Source organism: Myotis davidii, unplaced genomic scaffold (assembly GCF_000327345.1).
Source record: "Myotis davidii unplaced genomic scaffold, ASM32734v1 scaffold370, whole genome shotgun sequence".
Taxonomy (NCBI): Eukaryota; Metazoa; Chordata; class Mammalia; order Chiroptera; family Vespertilionidae; genus Myotis; species Myotis davidii.
In genome coordinates, this window is record NW_006288615.1 from 12282594 (window position 1) to 12306116 (window position 23523).

At 40.8% G+C, this 23523-nt stretch overlaps 1 protein-coding gene across 1 annotated transcript in view; it reads left to right on the plus strand.

Annotated features, from left to right (window-relative positions):
- The window catches only part of TTN (titin), a 283199-nt gene that overhangs the window by 77854 nt on the left and 181822 nt on the right, over window positions 1–23523 (plus strand). Inside the window, 43 exon segments of the mRNA XM_015561820.1 lie at window positions 328–891; window positions 1424–1705; window positions 1806–2084; window positions 2530–2808; window positions 2907–3185; window positions 3304–3591; window positions 3705–3983; window positions 4076–4357; window positions 4453–4731; window positions 4841–5119; window positions 5221–5499; window positions 5631–5918; window positions 6042–6320; window positions 6424–6705; window positions 6806–7084; window positions 7200–7478; window positions 7591–7869; window positions 7972–8259; window positions 8506–8784; window positions 9008–9165; window positions 10083–10452; window positions 10573–10854; window positions 11616–11894; window positions 12009–12296; window positions 12452–12730; window positions 12824–13102; window positions 13210–13488; window positions 13609–13896; window positions 14023–14310; window positions 14827–15108; window positions 15368–15646; window positions 15768–16049; window positions 16199–16477; window positions 16566–16853; window positions 17650–17928; window positions 18022–18300; window positions 18402–18680; window positions 18821–19108; window positions 19251–19538; window positions 21149–21430; window positions 21638–21916; window positions 22336–22617; window positions 22733–23011. Of these exon segments, the coding sequence (XP_015417306.1) occupies window positions 328–891; window positions 1424–1705; window positions 1806–2084; window positions 2530–2808; window positions 2907–3185; window positions 3304–3591; window positions 3705–3983; window positions 4076–4357; window positions 4453–4731; window positions 4841–5119; window positions 5221–5499; window positions 5631–5918; window positions 6042–6320; window positions 6424–6705; window positions 6806–7084; window positions 7200–7478; window positions 7591–7869; window positions 7972–8259; window positions 8506–8784; window positions 9008–9165; window positions 10083–10452; window positions 10573–10854; window positions 11616–11894; window positions 12009–12296; window positions 12452–12730; window positions 12824–13102; window positions 13210–13488; window positions 13609–13896; window positions 14023–14310; window positions 14827–15108; window positions 15368–15646; window positions 15768–16049; window positions 16199–16477; window positions 16566–16853; window positions 17650–17928; window positions 18022–18300; window positions 18402–18680; window positions 18821–19108; window positions 19251–19538; window positions 21149–21430; window positions 21638–21916; window positions 22336–22617; window positions 22733–23011 (12357 nt within the window).

The window sequence follows — 23523 nt, forward strand, 5'->3', positions numbered from 1 at the left end:
CCCCACCCCACCCCTCTTTCTGATATCCGTCAGTCTGTTCCATGCTTCCATATATCTGGATCTATTTTGTTTGTCAGTTTGTTTTGTTCATTAGATTCCATATGTAAGTGAAATCATGTGACACTTGTCTCTCTCTGACTGGCTTATTTTGTTTAGCGTAATACTCTCCAGGTCCCTCCATGCCGTCTCAATGTGTACCTTATTTTAAATAATGTCTCATGTTTATCTGAAGATATAACTCATCTTTTTTTTTTTACTTGGAATATGTAATTATAGCAAGAGCTTTGGTGGGGACAAAATATAATATTGAAAACATTTTTTTTTCAGAGGCATATCCACCAACCTTTTTCTCCAGACCTAAGTCCGTTACAACCTTTGTGGGTAAGACAGCCAAGTTCCTCTGCACAGTGACAGGGACTCCCGTGATTGAAACCATTTGGCAGAAAGATGGTGTTGCTCTGCCACCTTCCCCTAACCGCAAGATTTCAGATGCAGAAAACAAGCACATTTTAGAACTCTCAAACCTTACAGTTCAAGATAGAGGCGTTTACTCTTGTATGGCTTCTAACAAGTTTGGAGCCGACATCTGCCAAGCAGAGTTAATCATAATTGACAAACCACATATCATTAAGGAGTTAGAGCCTGTGCAATCAGCTATCAATAAGAAGATCCACCTTGAATGCCAAGTAGATGAAGACAGAAAAGTCACAGTGACATGGAATAAAGATGGGCAAAAACTCCCAGCTGGGAAAGATTATAAGATCTATTTTGAAGATAAAATAGCATCCCTTGAGATCCCTCTTGCCAAACTAAAAGATTCAGGAACCTATGTTTGCACAGCCTCGAATGAGGCTGGGAGCAGTTCCTCTTCTGCGACAGTAACGATCAGAGGTAAGACATGTGTGGATGGTATTTTTTTCATCCTTCCCTGAAAGGATGAAAAACTGTTGATAAACATTTCAGTACATTGCGTTACTGAAATGATTTCATCCAGACAAACCTTCTGGTTTGGGGAAATCCTGGCATTGTTTGATTTTATTTTTTCTATCTTCTTCAGAATTCACTTAGTTTTCAAACTATCTGCCATTAACAACACTTGCTTAAAATTTCTTCTAAGAACTTCAAGTGTCTAGGCAATCCTTAACTAATCTTTTATGAAATTGCTCTTTGTGTAAGTAGAGTTGGCTTGGGTTGGTTTGTTTGTGTGTGTGTGTGTGTGTGTGTGTGTTTTAATCAAGAGACTGGAAATGTGTTTTAGAATCATGGAAACATGGAAAGGTATTGTAAGCACCACAACCTTTTCAAACATTTCATGCAGATGTTTTGTGTTTGTTGTGTTTTTGTTGTATACGTCTACTCATCGTTTGTGGAATTCATGCTGCAGACATCATTTCCTTTTTCTCTTCTTGTTAACTTCACGTAGAGCCACCATCCTTTGTGAAGAAGGTGGACCCCTCTTACTTAATGCTCCCTGGTGAATCAGCACGCCTCCATTGCAAGCTGAAAGGCTCCCCTGTGATCCAGGTCACTTGGTTTAAAAATAACAAAGAACTTAATGAGAGTAACACAATCCGAATGTCTTTTGTCAATTCGGAGGCTGTACTCAATATTACCGATGTAAAAGTTGAAGACAGTGGGAGTTACTCATGCGAAGCAGTGAATGATGTTGGTAGTGACAGCTGCAGTGCTGAAATAGTTATCAAAGGTTTGTGTGCTCGGTTACAGCCCATTGCTTTTCTGAGAAAAAATTTTCTTCATAATTGTGGGTGACACATGACTTACACAATGCTTTCGTACTTTTGTAGAACCTCCTTCTTTCATCAAAACTCTTGAGCCTGCAGATATAGTGAGAGGAACAAATGCCCTCCTTCAGTGTGAAATCTCGGGCACGGGACCGTTTGAAATTAGCTGGTTCAAAGACAAGAAGCAAATTCGAAGTAGTAAAAAGTACAGGTTGTTTTCTCAGAAGTCTCTTGTGTCTCTGGAGATCTTTTCTTTTAATAGTGCGGACGTTGGTGAATATGAATGTGTTGTTGCTAATGAAGTCGGCAAGTGTGGCTGCAGCGCAACACACTTACTGAAAGGTCAGTGTTTGAAAAACTGATGCCTCTTTAAAAAATTGTCCAAATAGCTTTCTTAACTGTGGAAAGAAAACTGGTTGTTTCCCATCTTATCTTAACCTTTCATAATACGTTTTGCCTTTGGTTTGACCTGGGACCTTGGGGACAAAATCAGTGACTTTCATCCAGTGTTAATCCGGAGATGGGTGTAAATATTTAATCTCTGATAACAAAAGTGAATTACATCAAAGGCTATTTTGTTGACTGATAACCATCTATCTTCTATGCTTCTTTCTCTTGGATAAAATTGTAATTCTTCTTAAATTTTATTTCTTCTTCTAATTAACCAACAGTATGGAATAGCATATTGGACAAGATAAGTGTAATCTAGATAAAACATTTAAATATATATGGGGTGGAAAGTGTTTGGGAATGATACGTTTTGTATATACTCTCTTTCTTTGACTAGAACCACCAACCTTTGTAAAGAAAGTAGATGACTTTACCGCACTAGCAGGACAAACTGTTACCTTCCAAGCTGCTGTGAGAGGGTCAGAACCCATTTCTGTCTCATGGATGAAAGGACAAGAGATCATCAAAGAAGATGGGAAAATCAAAATGAGCTTTTCCAAAGGTGTCGCGGTCTTGATAATCCCTGATGTTCAGATTAGTCTGGGTGGCAAATACACATGCCTGGCTGAGAATGAAGCCGGAAGCCAAACATCTGTTGGGGAATTAATAGTTAAAGGTTCGTGTAGGAACATTTTAACTTTGAATCACTATTTCCACTTAAAAATAAAACCCTCACACACATCTTGGAATGTTAACTATTTAATGCCATTGTAGAACCTGCCAAAATTGTTGAGCGAGCAGAACTGATCCAGGTGACAGCAGGAGACCCAGCCACCCTGGAGTATACGGTCACAGGCACCCCAGAACTCACGCCCAAATGGTACAAAGACGGGAGACCTTTGGTGGCCAGTAAAAAGTATCGAATAAGTTTTAAAAACAACGTTGCCCAACTCAAATTTTATTCAGCCGAGCTGCACGATAGTGGCCAATACATGTTTGAAATTTCCAACGAGGTGGGCAGCAGCTCCTGTGAGACAACTTTCACTGTCCTAGGTTAGTATCTCTAGAAACCTGTGCCTCATATTCCTTTGAAAACCGGCAAACAACCAAAAATAAAAATCACCAACACTTTTCCACATTGACCTTTCTTCCCTTCTTGTGCCATGAACAGATCGAGACATTGCGCCGTTTTTTACCAAACCCCTACGCAACATGGATAGTGTTGTCAGCGGTACCTGCAGGCTGGACTGCAAAATCGCTGGCTCCCTCCCCATGAGGGTGTCCTGGTTTAAGGATGGCAAAGAAATAGCTTCTTCTGACAGATACAGAATAGCGTTTGTGGAAGGCACCGCCTCTTTGGAGATAAGCAGAATAGACATGAATGACGCAGGGAATTTCACCTGTCGAGCCACGAATTCCGTGGGAAGCAAGGACAGCAGCGGAGCCCTGATTGTGCAAGGTCGGATGGAGACTGCGTTTCATTCTTAACTATAGACGATGTTCAAATTAAGACATCTCCCTTAGATCGTGCCTCTTAACTCTTTGAAATTCTTTCTTATACCCCTTCTTTAGAACCACCCAGTTTTGTAACTAAACCCGCATCCAAGGATGTTCTGCCTGGCTCAGCAGTCTGCCTGAAGAGCACCTTCCAAGGGTCTGTTCCTCTCACCATCAGATGGTTTAAGGGTGACAAAGAGCTGGTTTCCGGTGGAAGCTGCTATATTACCAAAGAAGCTTTAGAAAGTTCCCTGGAACTCTATTCAGTAAAAACCTCCGATTCAGGCACATATACCTGTAAAGTCAGCAACGTCGCCGGAGGCGTGGAATGCAGTGCAAACTTGTTTGTAAAAGGTTTGCAGTGTTTTCTGGACATCTTTGTGCTGCCATTGTTATAAGTCGCTACCTCTTTCTCACGTTTCTTAATAACTTCTTTCCTTCCGTAGAACCTGCCACATTTGTTGAAAAATTAGAGCCATCACAGCTCTTAAAGAAAGGAGATGCCACCCAGCTAGTCTGCAAAGTCACTGGTACCCCTCCGATTAAAATAACATGGTTTGTAAACGATAGAGAAATTAAGGACAGCAGCAGACACAAAATGTCTTTTGTGGAGTCCACTGCAGTTCTAAGACTTACAGATGTCGCCGTCGAAGACAGCGGTGAATATATGTGTGAGGCTCAAAACGAGGCTGGCAGTGACCACTGTGGTAGCATTTTAATAGTCAAAGGTTTGTGTTCACCTTGACCCTTATGTTACCAAAATTGTGGTCCATAGCACAGATTCCTCCGCCATTAACTCAAAATAATTCCTTTCCCACTATAGAGTCGCCTTACTTTACCAAAGAATTTAAGCCAGTTGAAGTGTTGAAGGAGTATGATGTCATGTTGCTGGCCGAGGTGGCAGGCACACCTCCCTTTGAGATCACTTGGTTCAAAGATAACACAACTCTGAGGAGTGGTAGAAAGTATAAAACCTTTCTTCAGGATCAAATGGTTAGCCTGCAGATCCTCAAGTTTGTAGCTGCTGATGCTGGTGAATACCAGTGTCGGGCGAGCAATGATGTGGGCAGCAGCACCTGCAGTGCCAGGGTGACGCTCAGAGGTTAGTGTTGGTTCAAATGACCGACTAGCTCTTCTGCGGAGTCAACTCATTTTTAAGCCAGTTTTTCTATAGACCTAGTTGATTGATTGAGGCTTCATTCTTCTATTAGAACCACCAACCTTTGTAAAGAAGATCGAGAGCACCAGCTCCCTTCGAGGAGGCACCGCTGCCTTCCAGGCCATGCTGAAAGGCTCCCTGCCAATCGCAGTGACTTGGTTAAAAGACAACGATGAAATCACCGAAGACAATAATATAAGAATGACCTTTGAGAACAATGTGGCCAGCCTGTACCTCAGTGGCATCGAAGTCAAGCATGATGGGAAATATGTCTGTCAGGCCAAAAATGATGCAGGCATACAAAGATGTTCTGCCTTACTCTCAGTAAAAGGTTGGTTTAGAGAGTCAACCATGGGTTTTAGGAAAAAGTGCAGATATGCGCCTTTCAGCAGAGCGATTCACAGCCCACACCTATCCCTTTGTTTTCTACAGAACCTGCAACAATCACCGAGGAGGCTGTGTCTATAGATGTCACCCAAGGAGACCCAGCCACTTTGCAGGTTAAATTTTCAGGGACTAAGGAGATTACAGCCAAATGGTTTAAAGACGGCCAAGAACTGACCCTGGGCCAAAAATATAAAATCAGTGTCACTGACACAGTCTCTATACTGAAGATTATTTCTACAGAAAAGACAGATAGCGGAGAATATACTTTTGAGGTTCAAAATGATGTTGGGAGAAGCAGCTGCAAGGCTCGCATTAATGTGTTAGGTTGGTATTGCTTTTTCATGGGGAGGAACTGGGCATTTCTATGCTCCTTCATCTCTTACAATTTTTAGAGAAGATATAAATTGGTGGATTGACCTAACAATTTTTTTTGTTTTTGCTTTTTTATTACATAGATCTTATAATACCTCCCTCATTCACTAAAAAGCTGAAGAAAATGGACAGCATTAAAGGGTCTTTTATTGACTTAGAATGTATAGTGTCTGGGTCACATCCCATAAGTATCCAATGGTTCAAAGATGACCAGGAAATTTCAGCTAGTGAAAAATACAAATTCTCTTTTCATGACAATACTGCCTTCTTGGAAATCAGGCATCTGGAAAGTACCGATACTGGGACGTACACTTGTTCTGCCACCAACAAGGCAGGACACAACCAGTGCAGCGGCCATCTGACTGTCAAAGGTCGGCAACTTTATCTCTACCTTTCAGGAACTTATTGCTGTCTCATCTCTCGATTCTCACCTGTATTGCCCTGCTCTAAAACAAATATTCCTTCTTCTTTTGCTTCTCTTTCTTTCACCTCAGAACCCCCTTACTTTGTGGAAGAACCACAGTCGCAAGATGTCAATCCCAACACAAGGGTTCAGTTAAAGGCTCTTGTGGGTGGCACTGCGCCCATGACAATTAAGTGGTTTAAAGATAACAAAGAGCTGCACTCGGGAGCAGCTCGCTCAGTCTGGAAGGATGACACCTCCACCGTGCTAGAGCTCTTTTCAGCCAAAGCCGCTCACTCTGGGACCTACATTTGTCAACTGAGCAATGATGTTGGCATAGCAACCAGTAAAGCCACTCTCTTTGTAAAAGGTCTGGTCTCTCCATCTTCTCACTTTCTTGCTTGCCTAGATTTTCTACTTTGTTTTTAAAAATGTTCAACATCACACTTTCCTTCCCCACCGTCCGTCTTTAGAACCTCCTCAATTCATTAAGAAGCCCAGCCCAGTATTAGCACTGAGGAATGGACAGTCTACAACATTTGAATGCCAAATAACAGGCACTCCTGAAATCAGAGTTTCTTGGTATCTGGATGGGAATGAAATAACAGCCATTGAGAGACATGGCATTTCCTTCATCGATGGTTTGGCCACTTTCCAAATTTCCGGAGCCAGGGTAGAAAATAGTGGGACCTATGTCTGTGAAGCTCGTAACGATGCAGGCACCGCAAGCTGCAGCATCGAATTGAAAGTGAAAGGTTTGTTACTGGCTCTGTTTTCCATGTTGGCTGTGCTGCTGGCCAGGCCGTGGGTCTTCCCTTGAGTAAGCTAGTCTCTGTCTTCCTTTTGAACTTTTAGAGCCTCCCACCTTTATCAGGGAGTTGAGGCCCGTGGAAGTAGTGAAAGATAGTGACGTGGAGCTGGAGTGTGAAGTTATGGGAACACCTCCGTTTGAAGTCACTTGGCTGAAGAATAATAAGGAAATTCGAAGCAGCAAAAAGTATACCCTGACTGACAGAGTGTCGGTGTTTAATCTGCACATAACCAAGTGCGACCCCTCAGACACTGGGGAATACCAGTGCATTGTGTCCAATGAAGGCGGCAGCTGTTCTGGCAATGCTAGAGTCTCCCTCAAAGGTCAGTTGCACTCACAAGAAGCAGGCTGCCCAAGAAAAATTCTGCAGTGCTCTTTAATTTTGTGATGATGGGTAGGAGTTCAAATATGCCTCTTCTTTTCACACTGTCTACACAGAACCACCATCGTTCACGAAGAAGATAGAAAACATCACTACTGTTTTGAAAAGTTCTGCCACTTTTCAGAGCACCGTGGCAGGCTCTCCTCCCATTTCCATAACCTGGCTGAAGGATGATCAGATCCTTGACGAAGATGATAACATTCATATTTCCTTTGTGAATAACGTGGCCAAGCTTCAGATCAGAGCTGTGGATAACGGGCACAGCGGGAGGTACACGTGTCAAGCCAAGAATGAGTCAGGAGTTGAGAGGTGTTATGCTTTCCTTTTAGTACAAGGTTTGTAAGCTATTCCCTTTTGGAGTTAGTCTGTGGAGACCCTTTCATAATCATGCCCTATCTCTGGTGGAATTGTCAGTGCAACTCATCCACGTTTCAATTCTTGCTGCAGAGCCTGCTCAAATCCTAGAGAAGGCTAAATCCGTTGATGTCACTGAGAAAGACCCAGTGACCTTGGAGTGTGTTGTGGCTGGAACACCAGAACTCAAAGTGAAATGGCTTAAAGATGGGAAGCAAATTGTGCCCAGTAGATATTTTACGATGAGTTTTGAAAATAATGTGGCCAGTTTTAGGATTCAGTCGGTAATGAAGCAAGACAGTGGTCAGTATACTTTCAAGGTGGAAAATGACTTTGGAAGCAGTAGCTGTGATGCCTACCTGAATGTGCTAGGTTGGTACCTTGGCCCCAGCCGGCTTCTGTTGTTTATATTATGTCCTTTGTAAACAACTGGCAACATATTAATGAATGTGTTTTGCTGTTTGCATTGGACAGATCAAAATATCCCTCCATCGTTCACCAAAAAATTAACCAAAATGGATAAAGTTCTGGGCTCTTCTATTCATATGGAGTGCAAGGTTTCTGGCTCACTTCCCATTAGTGCTCAGTGGTTTAAGGATGGAAAAGAAATATCTACAAGTGCAAAACACAGACTGGTCTGTCACGAGAACACCGTGGCCCTGGAAGTTTACAACCTGGAATTAGAAGACACTGCGAATTACACATGCAAGGTCTCAAATGTCGCAGGGGATGATGCATGCAGTGGCATCTTAACTGTGAAAGGTTGGGATTTCTTTACCTCTTCTTGATTCTTCTTTGTAATTGCTTCTAAAGTGCATCACTCTTACCTTGTGTCCTTTAGAGCTAAGAGTCTCAATAATTCTGTTTCTTTAGATACGTATGTATTGAGTTCAAGAAATATTCAGTCATTACCTCTTTTCAATAAGGTTTTCTTATATGTCCATAAAACTGTCAAAATAATTGAACTAAAGGGGTTTAATTTAATATGTTTCTCTTAATAACCTGTAGAACCACCAAGCTTCCTAGTGAAACCTGGGCGCCAACAAGCCATACCTGATTCTGCAGTGGAATTTAAAGCAGTTCTAAAAGGAACACCACCATTCAAAATAAAGTGGTTTAAGGATGATGTGGAACTTGCCCCTGGACCTAAATGCTTCATTGGCTTAGAAGGGTCAACTAGCTTCTTAAATCTCTACTCAGTGGATGCTTCCAAGACAGGACAATATACTTGCCAAGTTACCAATGATGTTGGTAGCGACTCTTGTACTACAATGTTGCTTGTGACAGGTGTGCAGGTTTGATTGTTTTATGTTTCTGTCTAACCTGTGGTCCTTTCTGTGATCTGTCACAGTGCATCTATCCATTCAGGAGCGTACTCTTCTTTCTAACACAGTACACTATATCTGCCAGGCATTGGTCGTGTGTTTTGCTCTTTTCAACATACTATTTGATTGAACTTTTGTTATTTGTATCTGTTCCCTCATAATCTCCTCTTTCTTTCACTCTCTAGAACCACCAAAGTTTGTAAAAAAATTAGAAACATCCAAAATAGTGAAAGCAGGTGACTCAGCACGACTTGAATGCAAGATCACTGGATCCCCAGAAATCAGAGTTGTGTGGTACAGAAATGAACATGAACTCCCAGCCAGTGATAAATACAGAACCACAGCCCTCCCCAGACATAGCTCTTTATTCCTTTACCGTCACTTTAGCTTCCATTTGAGCTCATAGACTATTTTCCCAAACTGGTATTATTTCCCTTTTTAAATGTTATTTCTTCTTAAGATTTACTTACATGCAGCCAATCATTCTGAGATATTTTTTGGTTATTTCAATGCCATAATTCTGATAATTGCAACACATTAGCCAAGGAGTTCAAATTTGATGTTTCAAAAACATGCAAAAACACCAAAGTAGGCATTTTAAAATTAATTTTGCCTTTAATCAATTTGTAAATATATTATCCTCAGTATAATATTTATCATTAATAACAAGGAATATTTACTACTGGTATACAAGATGCAAGCAATATAGGTTTTAACCTTATATTTAAAACAGAACAATTATATATTCTTTTCTCTCAAGAATCAGTTCATATTTTTATAAAATTATATCACTATACATTGGTGCAAATAATACTAGTATTTTCTACTGCCATTTTCCAATATTTTTGTCACAAAGTCCACATTTTTTTATGTTATGGTTAACGCAGTAACCATTTTTTGAAGCCAAAGACTCAGATCACAAATGTTGTGATGACTTCTGAGTCTCTCAGTTGTATACAAAAGTTTATTCCTGAAGTCAGGATTCCATACTTCATGCAAATCATATTAATGAATATAATTGGGGTTTTGGCTTTGTTTGGTTGTGTTTTTCTCTTTTGATTAGATTTTTACAGCTTGCACATCAACCTTTATAGTCCAAGATAAATAAGTAAGATGGAGTAGACAGTGTTGAACTGCTTAGTAAGGACAGTTAGGTTCTCTGCCCCATGAAGTTGAGTGATTTTATAAAGGCTAATGGCCACTCTGAAGCTGTTATCCTCACTACAAGCAGTAGCACTTGACACCACTTCCCCATTATAGTATCTTGGCTCTTCCAATTTAAAAACAAAGAAATAAAAATATTCTATGAAATTAAATAGCCCAATTCATAAGAAACTCTTATTTTTTACAGAACCGCCTGTCTTTAGCAGCTTCCCTCCTGTAGTAGAAACCCTTAAAAACACTGAAGTTAGTCTTGAGTGTGAACTCTCAGGAACACCACCATTTGAGGTGGTGTGGTACAAAGACAAGCGGCAACTCCGAAGTAGCAAGAAATACAAGATTGCATCCAAAAACTTCCATGCAAGTATTCACATTCTCAATGTCGAAACTTCAGACATTGGTGAATACCACTGCAAAGCACAGAACGAAGTGGGAAGCGACACTTGCATTTGCACTGTAAAATTAAAAGGTAAGCATATTTCCTGCTTGTGGCAGAAGTGGCAGGAATGTGCAAAATGCTTATTTTTTTTCTCTGTTCCATTATCTGGACGGCCTTTTGAACAATCTCCATCCGTCTTTCCATGTTCAGAACCACCAAGATTTGTTTCCAAGCTGAACAGCCTCACCGTTGTAGCTGGGGAGCCTGCTGAGCTACAAGCATCTATAGAAGGCGTCCAGCCTATTTCTGTCCAGTGGCTTAAGGAGAAGGAGGAAGTGATTAGAGAAAGTGAAAACATCAGAATTACATTTGTGGAAAATGTTGCAACTCTACAGTTTGCAAAAGCAGAACCAGCTAATGCTGGGAAGTATATCTGCCAAATCAAGAATGATGGTGGAATGAGGGAGAACATGGCCACATTGACTGTTCTAGGTTGGTACAATATGGTACAATAATCCCCTGATAGAAAGGGGTGTCAAATGCTGAGAGAGTTACTAAGAGTTACTGGTAGAATCGCCTCAGAATTTCTTCTAGAGCTATATTATCCACCCTCATCTATTTGAAAGGTTTAGGGAATCTAATAAATCTTCCAAAACTCTGTGATTCTAACAAAATATAGCCATCTGTTTTAGTGTTTACATACTACATTTCTTGCTGGATTAACAGATGTAATCATGACAATCTTTAGTTACCTGTAAAAAAAATTATAAGTCCAGCATGACATTTTATTTCCCAAGTACTAGTTGTTAAAGCTGGCAAGAACAGCAAAGATCAAAGTGATAGAAAAACTTGCCACTTTCATCATTGGGCATGTTAAATTTCAATTTTTAATTGTTTGACTGACAACTTCCAAAAATCTGTCTTTTGTACCTGAAAGTAGAGCAAAAATACCAAGTAATCAAAAATAACATGTAGCCTTTGCTTTCAATGTCAAGTGCAAATCAATGTACATATTCTAATCTACATTATCTGAATTGTTTTGGAAATTAACTAGTGCACAAACTTATTTCTTAATAATACCTCCTACAATAATAACTCACGACAGTGTGAAATCACATTTTGAATCTAGAGAGAGAGGCCTCACATAAGCATCTCATTGGAATAAACAATCTTAGTGAATCTGAAAGTAGACATCAAGATAGTAGAGATACCTCTACCAGACCTTGACACATGACTGTTGAATTTTATTTCAGAGCCTGCAGTCATTGTTGAAAAGGCAGGACCCATGACAGTGACTGTAGGGGAAACATGCACTCTGGAGTGTAAGGTGGCTGGCACTCCTGAACTCTCAGTGGAATGGTACAAGGATGGAAAGCTGTTGACCAGCAGCCAAAAACACAAATTTAGCTTCTACAACAAAGTCTCTTCTTTAAAGATTCTCTCCGTTGAAAGGCAAGATGCAGGCACATATACTTTCCAGGTTCAAAATAATGTTGGAAAAAGCAGCTGCACAGCTGTGGTCGATGTCTCAGGTTAGTGCCGATGTACTCCTCCCATTGCTCATGCAAATTCCTTTCAAATTTTCTTCTCTCAAGAGTCTTCTATTCTTCCAAATCATGATGCATCTCTCGCCTTTCCTCACACAGACCGAATGGTTCCTCCCTCTTTCACACGGAGACTGAAAGATACTGGTGGGGTGCTGGGGACTTCTTGCATCTTGGAATGCAAAGTAGCCGGATCATCGCCTATCTCTGTTGCCTGGTTCCATGAGAAAACTAAGATTGTCAGTGGAGCGAAGTACCAAACCACATTTTCAGATAATGTCTGCACATTGCAGCTGAATTCTCTGGACATGTCAGATATGGGCAATTACACATGTGTGGCTGCTAATGTCGCTGGGTCTGACGAATGTCGTGCAGTGTTGACTGTACAAGGTCAGTGTTAGACACTCAAACCGTTTCTTACAAATTCCTCTTTGGGTGCACATATAGGTTGACACACATTTGAAAGTGCTCGTCTTTTTTTATTCAGAATTGCACTTAAGTTAGAAGCTTACAGGATCTTTTCATTGTCCTCCATGTCTATGTAGAATCACCCTCTTTTGTGAAGGAACCTGAACCTTTGGAAGTACTACCAGGCAAAAATGTCACCTTCACAAGTGTTATCAGAGGAACCCCTCCATTCAAGGTTGGCTGGTTCAGAGGTGCCAGAGAACTGGTGAAAGGAGACAGGTGCAACATCTATTTTGAAGACACTGTAGCGGAACTGGAATTATTTAATGTCGACCTATCTCAGAGTGGGGAATACACCTGTGTGGTTTCTAACGGTGCTGGCCAAACATCCTGCACCACTCGTCTTTTTGTTAAAGGTTTGCTCCAGTGCATTTGTTCTTCCTGTTTTCTGTACACTGATATCTTCGTATTTTTACTGTGTTTAACTGCTGTGCTTTGTCACTCACCAGAACCTGCTGCATTTGTGAAGAAATTAAGCGATCACTCTGTAGAACCAGGAAAGTCCATCATTCTGGAGGGCACCTACACTGGAACACTTCCCATTTCAGTTACATGGAAAAAGGGTGGTGTTCCCATAACCCCATCTGAAAAATGCAGCGTAGTCACAACAGAGAAGACTTGCATCCTGGAAATTCTGAATAGCACGAAAGGAGACGCAGGAGAGTATTCCTGCGAGATTGAAAATGAGGCAGGAAGGGATGTTTGCAAAGCTCTGGTGTCTACGTTAGGTGTGTTGTCTTATTCTGTCTTCACTGATCAGCATTCATCTAACAGGAAGTGTGGTTTGTTTGGTTTTCTTTCATTCCAGTTGCTAATGTGAGCCTTTCTTCCTTAGAACCACCTTATTTTGTTACGGAACTGGAACCTCTGGAGGCAGCCGTTGGAGATTCGGTTTCTTTACAGTGCCAAGTTGCTGGGACACCAGAAATTACAGTGTCTTGGTACAAGGGAGACACCAAGTTACGGCCAACTCCTGAATATAGGACCTACTTTACAAACAATGTGGCCACACTTGTTTTTAATAAAGTGAATCTCAATGACAGTGGAGAGTACATATGTAAGGCAGAAAATAGCATAGGAACTGCTTCTTCTCAGACTGTCTTCAGAATTCAAGGTGATGATGTTATTTTAGAAATTAACAAATGTCTTTTTTCCTTATCTTAACTCTTTTATCTTTATAAGGGAATTTTCATTTCATCAACTAATGCCTCAAGTATCACTTGTCTTCCTACAGAGCGTCAACTCCCACCTTCCTTTGCAAGGCAATTAAAGGACATTGAACAAACTGTTGGGTTACCAGTTACACTCACTTGTCGATTAAATGGCTCTGCACCCATCCAAGTGAGCTGGTATAGAGATGGGGTACTTTTGCGAGACGATGACAATCTACAGACATCCTTTGTAGATAATGTGGCAACTTTGAAAATTTTGCAGACTGACTTGAGTCACTCTGGCCAGTACTCTTGCTCAGCTTCCAATCCACTTGGAACAGCATCTTCTAGTGCTAGACTGATAGCAAGAGGTTTGTTCTTATGTCAATCTTTCTCTTTGCAAACTGTTACCCTTTGCTTATTGTCAAAGTAGAAATGGCCAATGACAAAAGCAAAAAACAAACAAACACATTTTGCCTTTTCTCCTCATCTTCTAGAACCTAAGAAATCTCCCTTCTTTGACATCAAGCCTGTATCTATAGATGTTATTGCTGGGGAAAGTGCTGACTTTGAGTGTCATGTTACTGGCGCTCAACCAATGCGAATCACTTGGTCAAAAGATAACAAGGAGATCCGTCCTGGAGGAAATTATACGATCACATGTGTGGGAAACACTCCCCATTTGAGAATTCTTAAAGTAGGCAAAGGCGATTCCGGTCAGTATACTTGCCAAGCAACCAATGATGTTGGCAAAGACATGTGCTCAGCTCAACTCAGTGTAAAAGGTATCATTATGTGGCATTTACCAATGTTTGTTCTTTCCCCTGTTTGTGTAAAAGTTTCTTTAGTTTTTAAATTTTGGGGATAAACTAATTGGATCATGTCACAATTTGTATATTTGTGTTGGAGGTAACATGAATCAAATTTCTGTTTTCTCTTTATATTGTTCTTTAAGTTAGTGTATTGGTAAGTGTAATCCTACCAATAAGTGTTGTTTAATTGGTATTTGTTAAATGTTGTTTCAACTATCCATTCTCTTTTTCCCTTCTTTCCTGTTCCATAGCATTCTGATTTATCATTACTAAACTTTAGTCAAGCATTTCTAAAACTTGTATGTTTTAACTTATAAATTCAAACTACAAAATAAACTTACCAATTTAATTCTCTTTAAAAATATAGAAAATGCAACTTATTTCATCACAAAATTCTCAGGAAGGATATTCTTACTAAACCAGTTTAAATACGCACTTACAGGGTCTTCAGCTACAAACATGTCATTTTTTTTTCCTTTGATTCACTAGAACCTCCAAAGTTTGTTAAGAAATTAGAAGCTTCAAAAGTTGCAAAGCAGGGAGAATCCATCCAACTGGAATGTAAAATAAGTGGTTCCCCAGAAATCAAAGTTCTGTGGTTCCGAAATGACAGTGAGCTTCACGAAAGTTGGAAATACAGCATGTCCTTCGTTAATTCCGTGGCGCTGCTCACCATCAATGAGGCCAGTGCTGAGGACAGCGGAGACTATATCTGTGAAGCTCACAACGGTGTGGGAGACGCCAGCTGCAGCACCGCGCTGACCGTGAAAGGTTAGACACACTGAACGTCTTTCCTCATTCCCATCTGATTTCCTTTCCTGCTCAGGAATGTTATGAACTCCAAAGTAGCAAGGCTGGTTAAGAGTATTTGCTTGCAGTTCTTAAACTAGTTTTTAATGAATTGTCATTTCTTAAGTTAGCATATTGTTATACGGTCACACCAGTCTTCCTTAATGATTGTAGATTCTAATTTGTTTTTCCTTTTTAGTACTCAAATGTTTTTATTGTTTATCTTTTTCCCCCCCGATAGCACCTCCTGTTTTCACCCAGAAGCCTGCTCCAGTAGGAGCCCTTAAAGGTTCTGATGTCATCTTACAATGTGAAATTTCGGGAACACCCCCATTTGAAGTGATATGGGTTAAAGACCGGAAGCAAGTTCGAAGCAGCAAGAAATTTAAAATTACTTCAAAAAATTTTGACACAAGTCTCCATATCCTTAACCTTGAGGCCTCTGATGTAGGAGAATATCACTGCAAAGCTACTAACGAGGTGGGAAGTGACACGTGCGTCTGCACTGTCAAGTTCAGAGGTTTGTATATATGGACACAAACATGTATGTCTCCTCCTTTCATCTTTTCTTGCTTGACCAATAATGTATGTGGGTGTGATTCTCATTTTTTTCCCCCTAAACCACAAATTTCTTTCATTAGAACCTCCACGATTTGTGAAAAAGCTGAGTGACACCTCAACCCTTGTTGGGGATGCTGTCGAGTTACGGGCTGTAGTGGAAGGCTTCCAGCCCATTTCTGTTGTCTGGCTGAAAGATAGAGGTGAAGTCATCAGAGAGAGTGAAAACACGAGGATTTCATTCGTTGATAACATCGCAACCCTACAACTTAGTAGCCCAGAAGCATCTCATGCCGGAAAATACGTGTGCCAAATCAAAAATGATGCTGGAATGAAAGAATGTTCCGCCGTCTTGACTGTACTAGGTTAGTACCAAAGTATAGCCTGAGAAGGGGAAAATCAGGTTAACTGACCCATGATCATTTTCTACAAATATTACTCTTCCCCAATATTGATTATATGTGTAGTTTGTACGGTGAGTTTATTTTCAATGTAATTATACTTCATCTTTTAGAACCAGCCAGAATCGTAGAGAAGCCAGAACCCATGACTGTCACTACAGGAAATCCTTTTGCACTAGAGTGTGTAGTGGCTGGATCACCAGAACTTTCAGCCAAGTGGTTCAAAGATGGAAGAGAATTATCTGCAGACAGCAAACATCACATTACGTTCATCAACAAAGTGGCTTCCCTTAAGATCCCCTGTGCAGAAATGAGTGACAGGGGGTTGTACAGTTTTGAAGTGAAAAACAGTGTTGGTAAAAGTAACTGCACTGTATCTGTTCACATTTCCGGTAAGTCGTAGGAGGTGTTTATGGTTATATAGCTTTTCCTGGAAAATAAAGCTTCTCTTTAAACAGAAAACTGCCCTTCTCCACATAGATCGAGTTGTGCCTCCTTCCTTCATCCGCAAGCTGAAAGACACGAACGCCACCCTGGGGGCCTCAGTGGTTTTGGAGTGCCGAGTCTCCGGCTCGGCCCCAATCTCTGTTGGCTGGTTTCAGGATGGAAATGAGATCGTCAGTGGGCCTAAATGCCAGCCCAGCTTTTCGGAAAATGTCTGTACTTTGAATCTGAGCTTGCTGGAGCCTTCCGACGCAGGCACATACACGTGTGTGGCTGCCAACGTGGCTGGTTCTGAGGAGTGCTCGGCAGTCCTGACTGTGCAAGGTCAGTGTGCAGGGGTCAGGCTGCCGCTTCTTACGTCTCTTCCACGTGACTCGGTGCCTGCCTTGCGTGGGATTTCTCTATTTCATCTTCATTTATGAGTCTTGGCTCTCTTTTCTTTTCTTAAAATTATTATTTTATTTTATGTTTTGCATCACCATTTATCCCCTCTATTCCCTCTTGCACCTCCATCCATCCCCTCCCCCTACAGTCACCACACTGTTGTCTGAGTCCCTGAGTTTTCTCTCTTTTTGCTTTCTTTTTTGCTCATTCCCCCTGACCATCTCACCACCACCACCACCACCACCATAGCTGTCTGTCTTCCCTCTATGAGTCTGTCTCCATTTTGCTTGGTAGTTCACTTTGTTCATTAAATTCCATATATGAGTGAAATCATATTGTACCTGTCTCTCTCTGAAATACTTTAGCAAAATGTTCTCCAGCTCCATCCATGCTTTGTATCCATGCTTTGTATCCATGCATTGTATCCATGCTGTTACAAAGGGTAAAATTGTCTTCCTTTTTATGGTAGAGTAGTATTCCATTGTGTAAATGTGCCACAGCTTTTTTATCCACTCATCTGCTGATGGACACTTGGGCTGCTTCCAAATCTTGGCTATTGTAAATAATGCTGCAGTGAACATAGGATGCATATTTTCTTTTGAATTAGTACTTTGGGTTTCTTCGGATAAATTCCCCAAAACGCTAATTGGCTCCCTTTTCTTCAAATAGCAAAAACACCTCTCACACTTGGATTTCTCTTTTCCTCTTGATCTTCCCCTCCCCCTGGGGTATCTAGAACCACCATCTTTTGAACAAACCCCGGATTCTGTGGAAGTTTTACCTGGAATGAGTGTCACATTCACCAGTGTCATTAGAGGCACCCCTCCTTTCAAGGTCAAATGGTTTAAAGGCAGCAGGGAACTAGTATCAGGGGAGTCCTGCACCATCTCTCTGGAAGAGTCTGTCACGGAACTGGAGTTGTTTGAGGTGGAGCCATTGCAGAGTGGGGACTATTCTTGCCTCGTTACTAATGATGCTGGCAGTGCTTCCTGTACCACACATCTTTTTGTGAAAGGTTTGCTCTGCACTCCAATTTGTGTATCTTTTAAATTTTTCCTAAGTCTTCATTTGAAGACGTCAATTTTACCCTCATATTTTCTCCTTATAGAGCCAGCCACCTTTGTGAAAAGATTGGCTGATTTCAGTGTTGAGACAGGAAGTCCCATAGTTCTTGAGGCCACATACACCGGCACGCCTCCCATCTCGGTGAGCTGGATGAAGAATGAGTTTCCTCTTGCACAGTCTCCGAATTGCAGTGTTACTATGACAGAAAAATCTACCATACTGGAAATTGTCGACAGCACAGTAGAGGATTATGCACAATACAGTTGCCTGATAGAAAATGAGGCCGGTCAAGATATTTGTGAAGCTCTGGTGTCTGTCTTAGGTGTGTTGGCAGCTACCTCTTTTTAATTGCTCTCTTTCCTTGCTCTTACAAATCCTCTGTTAGTTAGCATGATTGATTGACTACCACTCTTTGTACCTTAGAACCACCTTATTTTATTGAACCTCTGGAACATGTCGAAGCAGCCATTGGAGAACCTACAACTTTGCAGTGTAAAGTGGACGGAACCCCAGAAATTAGAATTTCTTGGTATAAAGAACACACAAAGCTGCGATCTGCTCCTGCGTACAAAATGCAATTCAAAAATAACGTTGCCTCCTTAGTAATCAACAAGGTGGACCACAGTGACGTGGGAGAGTACACCTGCAAGGCAGAAAACAGTGTGGGGGCAGTTGCTTCTTCAGCTGTGCTTGTTATCAAAGGTGATGATGGTTTTGCTTAACAAGTCTTGCTGTGCGCTGACAAATCCATTTTCTTAAAAACATCAGAATTTGAATGGACTGAAATATGTTGTAGATATACTCTGTCTTGCAAATAAGGTCTATCTGTAATTTCTTTACAGACCGCAAACTTCCACCTACTTTTGCAAGAAAACTGAAGGACGTCCATGAGACTCTTGGCTTCCCAGTTGCCTTTGAATGTCGCATCAATGGCTCAGAACCTCTTCAAGTGTCCTGGTACAAAGATGGGGTGCTTTTGAAAGATGATTCTAATTTGCAAACATCTTTTGTTCATAATGTAGCAACTCTCCAGATTTTACAAACTGACCAGAGCCACGTTGGTCAGTACAATTGCTCAGCTTCTAATCCTCTTGGGACTGCTTCATCCAGTGCCAAGCTCATTCTCTCAGGTGAGTAGCTCATCACATTACCCTCCGCGTTGTTAAGGAGCTTCACTGCTCTGGGCCACCAAACTCTGGCGTCACTTTGTTTCTGCTCTGTGTCAGGGAGCAGGAAAACTGAAGTCACCATGTTGGTCTTCATTCTTTTTAGAGCATGAAGTGCCTCCTTTCTTTGATCTAAAGCCTGTGTCAGTAGATCTTGCTCTTGGAGAAAGTGGGTCTTTTAAATGCCATGTCACTGGAACTGCGCCAATCAAAATCACTTGGGCCAAAGATAACCGAGAGATTCGCCCTGGAGGCAACTACAAGATGACTTTGGTTGAAAATACTGCCACTCTGACAGTTCTCAAAGTAGGCAAAGGTGACGCTGGGCAGTATACCTGCTACGCGAGCAACGCCGCTGGAAAAGACTCTTGTTCTGCTCTTCTGGGTGTACAAGGTACTCGCTTGAGTAAAGTAGCATGGTCTCTACCATTTTCAATATCTTAAAATCTAAGAGGAAGAATGTGCTTGAGAGTTATGTTTAGGATCATGGTCAAGTAATTAAAAGTGATCATGTGGATCAAATTTTTTTATTAAAGTGGACTGAAAATCCATTTTCAAAAGGTAAAAATAGACAGAGAGTGAACAAAAAAATTTCACATAATTGTAAGAAAATCAAAACTTGAAGGAAGTTATCTCAAATGACTTATTTTCCCCAATAGTTATTAAATGGATGGATTTTGTCCCAGTAAGGGACAGCAGAGCCCCCGACTCGCAAGCTCTTCAAGGAGAGTCCAGATTAATTATGTCAATAGCTTGTCCTACATTGACCCCACTTAAATAATCGTGGAAGGCCCAGCTGGCATGACTCAGCAGTTGAGTGTCAACCTATGAACTGGGAGGTCACGGTTCAATTCCCCATCAGGGCACATGCCCAGGTTGCAGGCTCAATCCCTATTGTGAGGTGTGCAGGAGGCAGCCGATCAATGATTCTCTGTCATCATTGATTTTCTATCTATCTCTCCCTCTCCCTTCTTCACTGAAACCAATAAAAATATAATAATAATAATAATAATAATAATAATGATGATGATGGAAGCCAGGGAGGTGGAGAGTACATTAATATCTGACATTTTGGAAGACAGCCATTTCCTTCTATAGTATGTTCATGGCTATTGTTGTCAGAAGTTAAATACTTCACTCAGTGGACTGCTGGTCAACCCATAGAGCATTATTAAGGAGTTTTGTGATGGTGGTGGTTTATAGAATTAGAGTTAGCAGCCCACCTGCTCTATGTAATAATAATGATGATGATGATGGAAGCCAGGGAGGTGGGGAGTACATTAATATCTGACATTTTGGAAGACAGCCATTTCCTTCTATAGTATGTTCATGGCTGCTGTTGTCAGAGGTTAAATACTTCACTCAACCCATAGAGCATTATTAAGGAGTTTTATGATGGTGGTGGTTTATAAATATCTTTAAATCAAATAGAATTAGAGTTAGCAGCCCACCTGCTCTATGGCATTTAACTAACCATCGTTATCTCCCTAAGCTTGAATTTTTTGCTTCAGTTAATGAAGAAAGCATTGCCCTCCCCACTTCAAAGGAAAATTATGAAAGTTGAAGAAGTATGTAAAGCCTATAAGAGAAAGGGGCACTTTAAAAATATTAGCATAGCTGACCCCAATTTGCTATTCTGACTTATTATGGTGCATAAATGATATATTTCAACCATCAGAAATAGACAGAACTCCACTGATTTACACATAGAAAGTAATCAAACTCTCTTATTCCCCATGAGCCTCATAGTGCTTCTGCCAACAGATACATACGCTGCCTCCGATCGTGTACTAGACAAGTGATTCTTTTATTGGGAAGAGGGTTATACAAAAGGAATCAATGTGTTTCTTTCTTCCTTTTGCAAAAATATTTGATGTGGGTGCTTGTAAAAATAAATGTGTTTAACAACCTCTCTGATTGGCAGAGATTCCTCTTTTTACTTCATCTTGAGTTATATGTATCTTTTCCATTCCTTACGTTATGTTTTCCCTCTTGGTTCCATAGAACCACCCAGGTTCATTAAAAAGCTAGAACCTTCAAGAATCGTGAAGCAGGATGAATCCACAAGATACGAATGTAAAATAGGAGGGTCTCCAGAAATCAGAGTTTCGTGGTACAAAGATGAAACTGAAATTCAAGAGAGCAGTAAATTCAGAATGTCATTCGTTGACTCAGTGGCAGTGTTGGAAATGCACCATCTCGGTGTTGAAGACAGCGGCGACTACTCATGTGAGGCCCGCAATGCAGCGGGCAGTGCAAGCAGCAGCACTTCCTTAAAAGTTAAAGGTCAGATCTTACCCTTCTTTTGTGTTTTTCACAGTAGCCTCCCCTCCTCTCTAGTTGTCCTCTTAATACCCTGTTTGACTTTCCATCGATGTCTTAAAATTTTTAAAGAATACAATAGAAAACTGAATCTTACTTGTAACTATATATTGCAGAATATATCCTAATTTTTCTTTCCTTTTTCCTAACTGAATTACCTTCCAATTTTAGAACCACCCATTTTCCGCAAAAAGCCTCGTCCCATGGAGACACTGAAAGGAACTGATGTTCATCTTGAATGTGAGCTTCAGGGTACTCCCCCATTTCAAGTTTCTTGGCATAAAGACAAGAGAGAACTTAGGAGCGGCAAGAAGTACAAGATAATGTCTGAGAACTTCCTTACAAGTATTCACATCCTGAATGTGGACACTGCAGACATTGGGGAATATCAGTGCAAAGCCACGAATGATGTGGGGAGTGACACTTGTGTTGGTTCTATCACTCTGAAAGGTTAGAGTGACTTCATTCTCTTATACTTACTCTTTCTCTTCAAATATTCATGCCTTGTTGTCCCCTTTGCTGTTGTCCAGTTCTTTATCACTAGCTATCTCTTCTACTTTTCCCTTTTTTTCCTTTCCAAACCTTTTTGTTTAGGGTGCATCCCATTTCTAAATTGAACCAAGTATCCTCTTCGACAATTTTTCCACTAGGTTTTGATTTGATTTATAAGTCTGGAGAGTACAAAACGTTCAACTCCTCCTTCTTACTGCAAACTCTAATGTGTCCCTGCTCACAATCGCCAAGAATGCCTCTTATTTAAGATATGGAAACAACACATTATCACTTCTTTGATTACTAGCATTCATGATTAAGGGAAATGCTATGAATCCCACACATTTTAAATCAATAATATGCCTCTTTTTCATCAGCACCACCAAGATTTGTGAAAAAGCTCAGTGACATTTCTACCGTCGTTGGTGAAGAAGTCCAGCTGCAGACCACTATTGAAGGCGCTGAGCCAATTTCAGTGGTGTGGTTCAAAGATAAGGGGGAAATTGTTAGAGAAAGTGACAACATATGGATTTCTTATTCAGAAAATACTGCAACCCTACATTTTTCAAGAGCAGAAATAGCCAATGCTGGAAAGTACACCTGTCAGATCAAAAATGATGCTGGAACGCAAGAGTGCTTCGCTACACTGTCCGTTCTCGGTCAGTACAAATAGGATGTTACGATGAACACATGGTGTACACTTACCAGTGTCCACATTTTCTTTCGTTTTTCTATTTGATTTTAAAATTTGGATGCAATTTTATCTTGTTTTAGAACCTGCAGCAATTGTGGAAAAACCAGAATCCATAAAAGTTACCACAGGAGACACCTGTACGTTGGAATGCATAGTCACTGGCACACCTGAACTCAGTACTAAGTGGTTTAAGGATGGAAAAGAACTGACAAGTGACAGCAAATACAAAATAAGCTTCTTCAACAAAGTATCTGGTCTTAAGATTATCAACGTATCCCCCAGGGACAGTGGGGTATACAGCTTTGAAGTGCAAAACCCCGTTGGCAAAGACAGCTGCACAGTCTCAGTTCAAGTGTCAGGTTGGTTGGTTAGGCTTTTATTGCAGTGTTATTATAATGTAGTTCCTGATTTACATATATATGTAGGGGAAGATCCATCTTCTACAGCATTACATGGTCTGACATCCTCTGAATCAGTAAAATCAGAGGTAACATACCTAGAGTTAGAAGACCGAGTTCAAAAGTTGTATCCCTTGCTCACTGAGAAATTTCACAATTCGGAATTATAGGAATGAAACTGAATTCCTGAAAAAGGATAAAGTGGTCTTCTACTATCACTTACACTTGAATAATTCACCATATAATGAGTCACAGCAAAGAGGACCAACATCCCTAATAAGTCAACTAACACATCCTTCCCACTGATCCTCAAGGCTTTCAATCGTGTGACCCTATAGGGCAGTGGTCGGCAAACGCATTAGTCAACAGAGCCAAATATCAACAGTACAACGATTGAAATTTCTTTTGAGAGCCAAATTTTTTAAACTTAAACTATATAGGCAGGTACATTGTTATTAACTTAATTAGGGTAC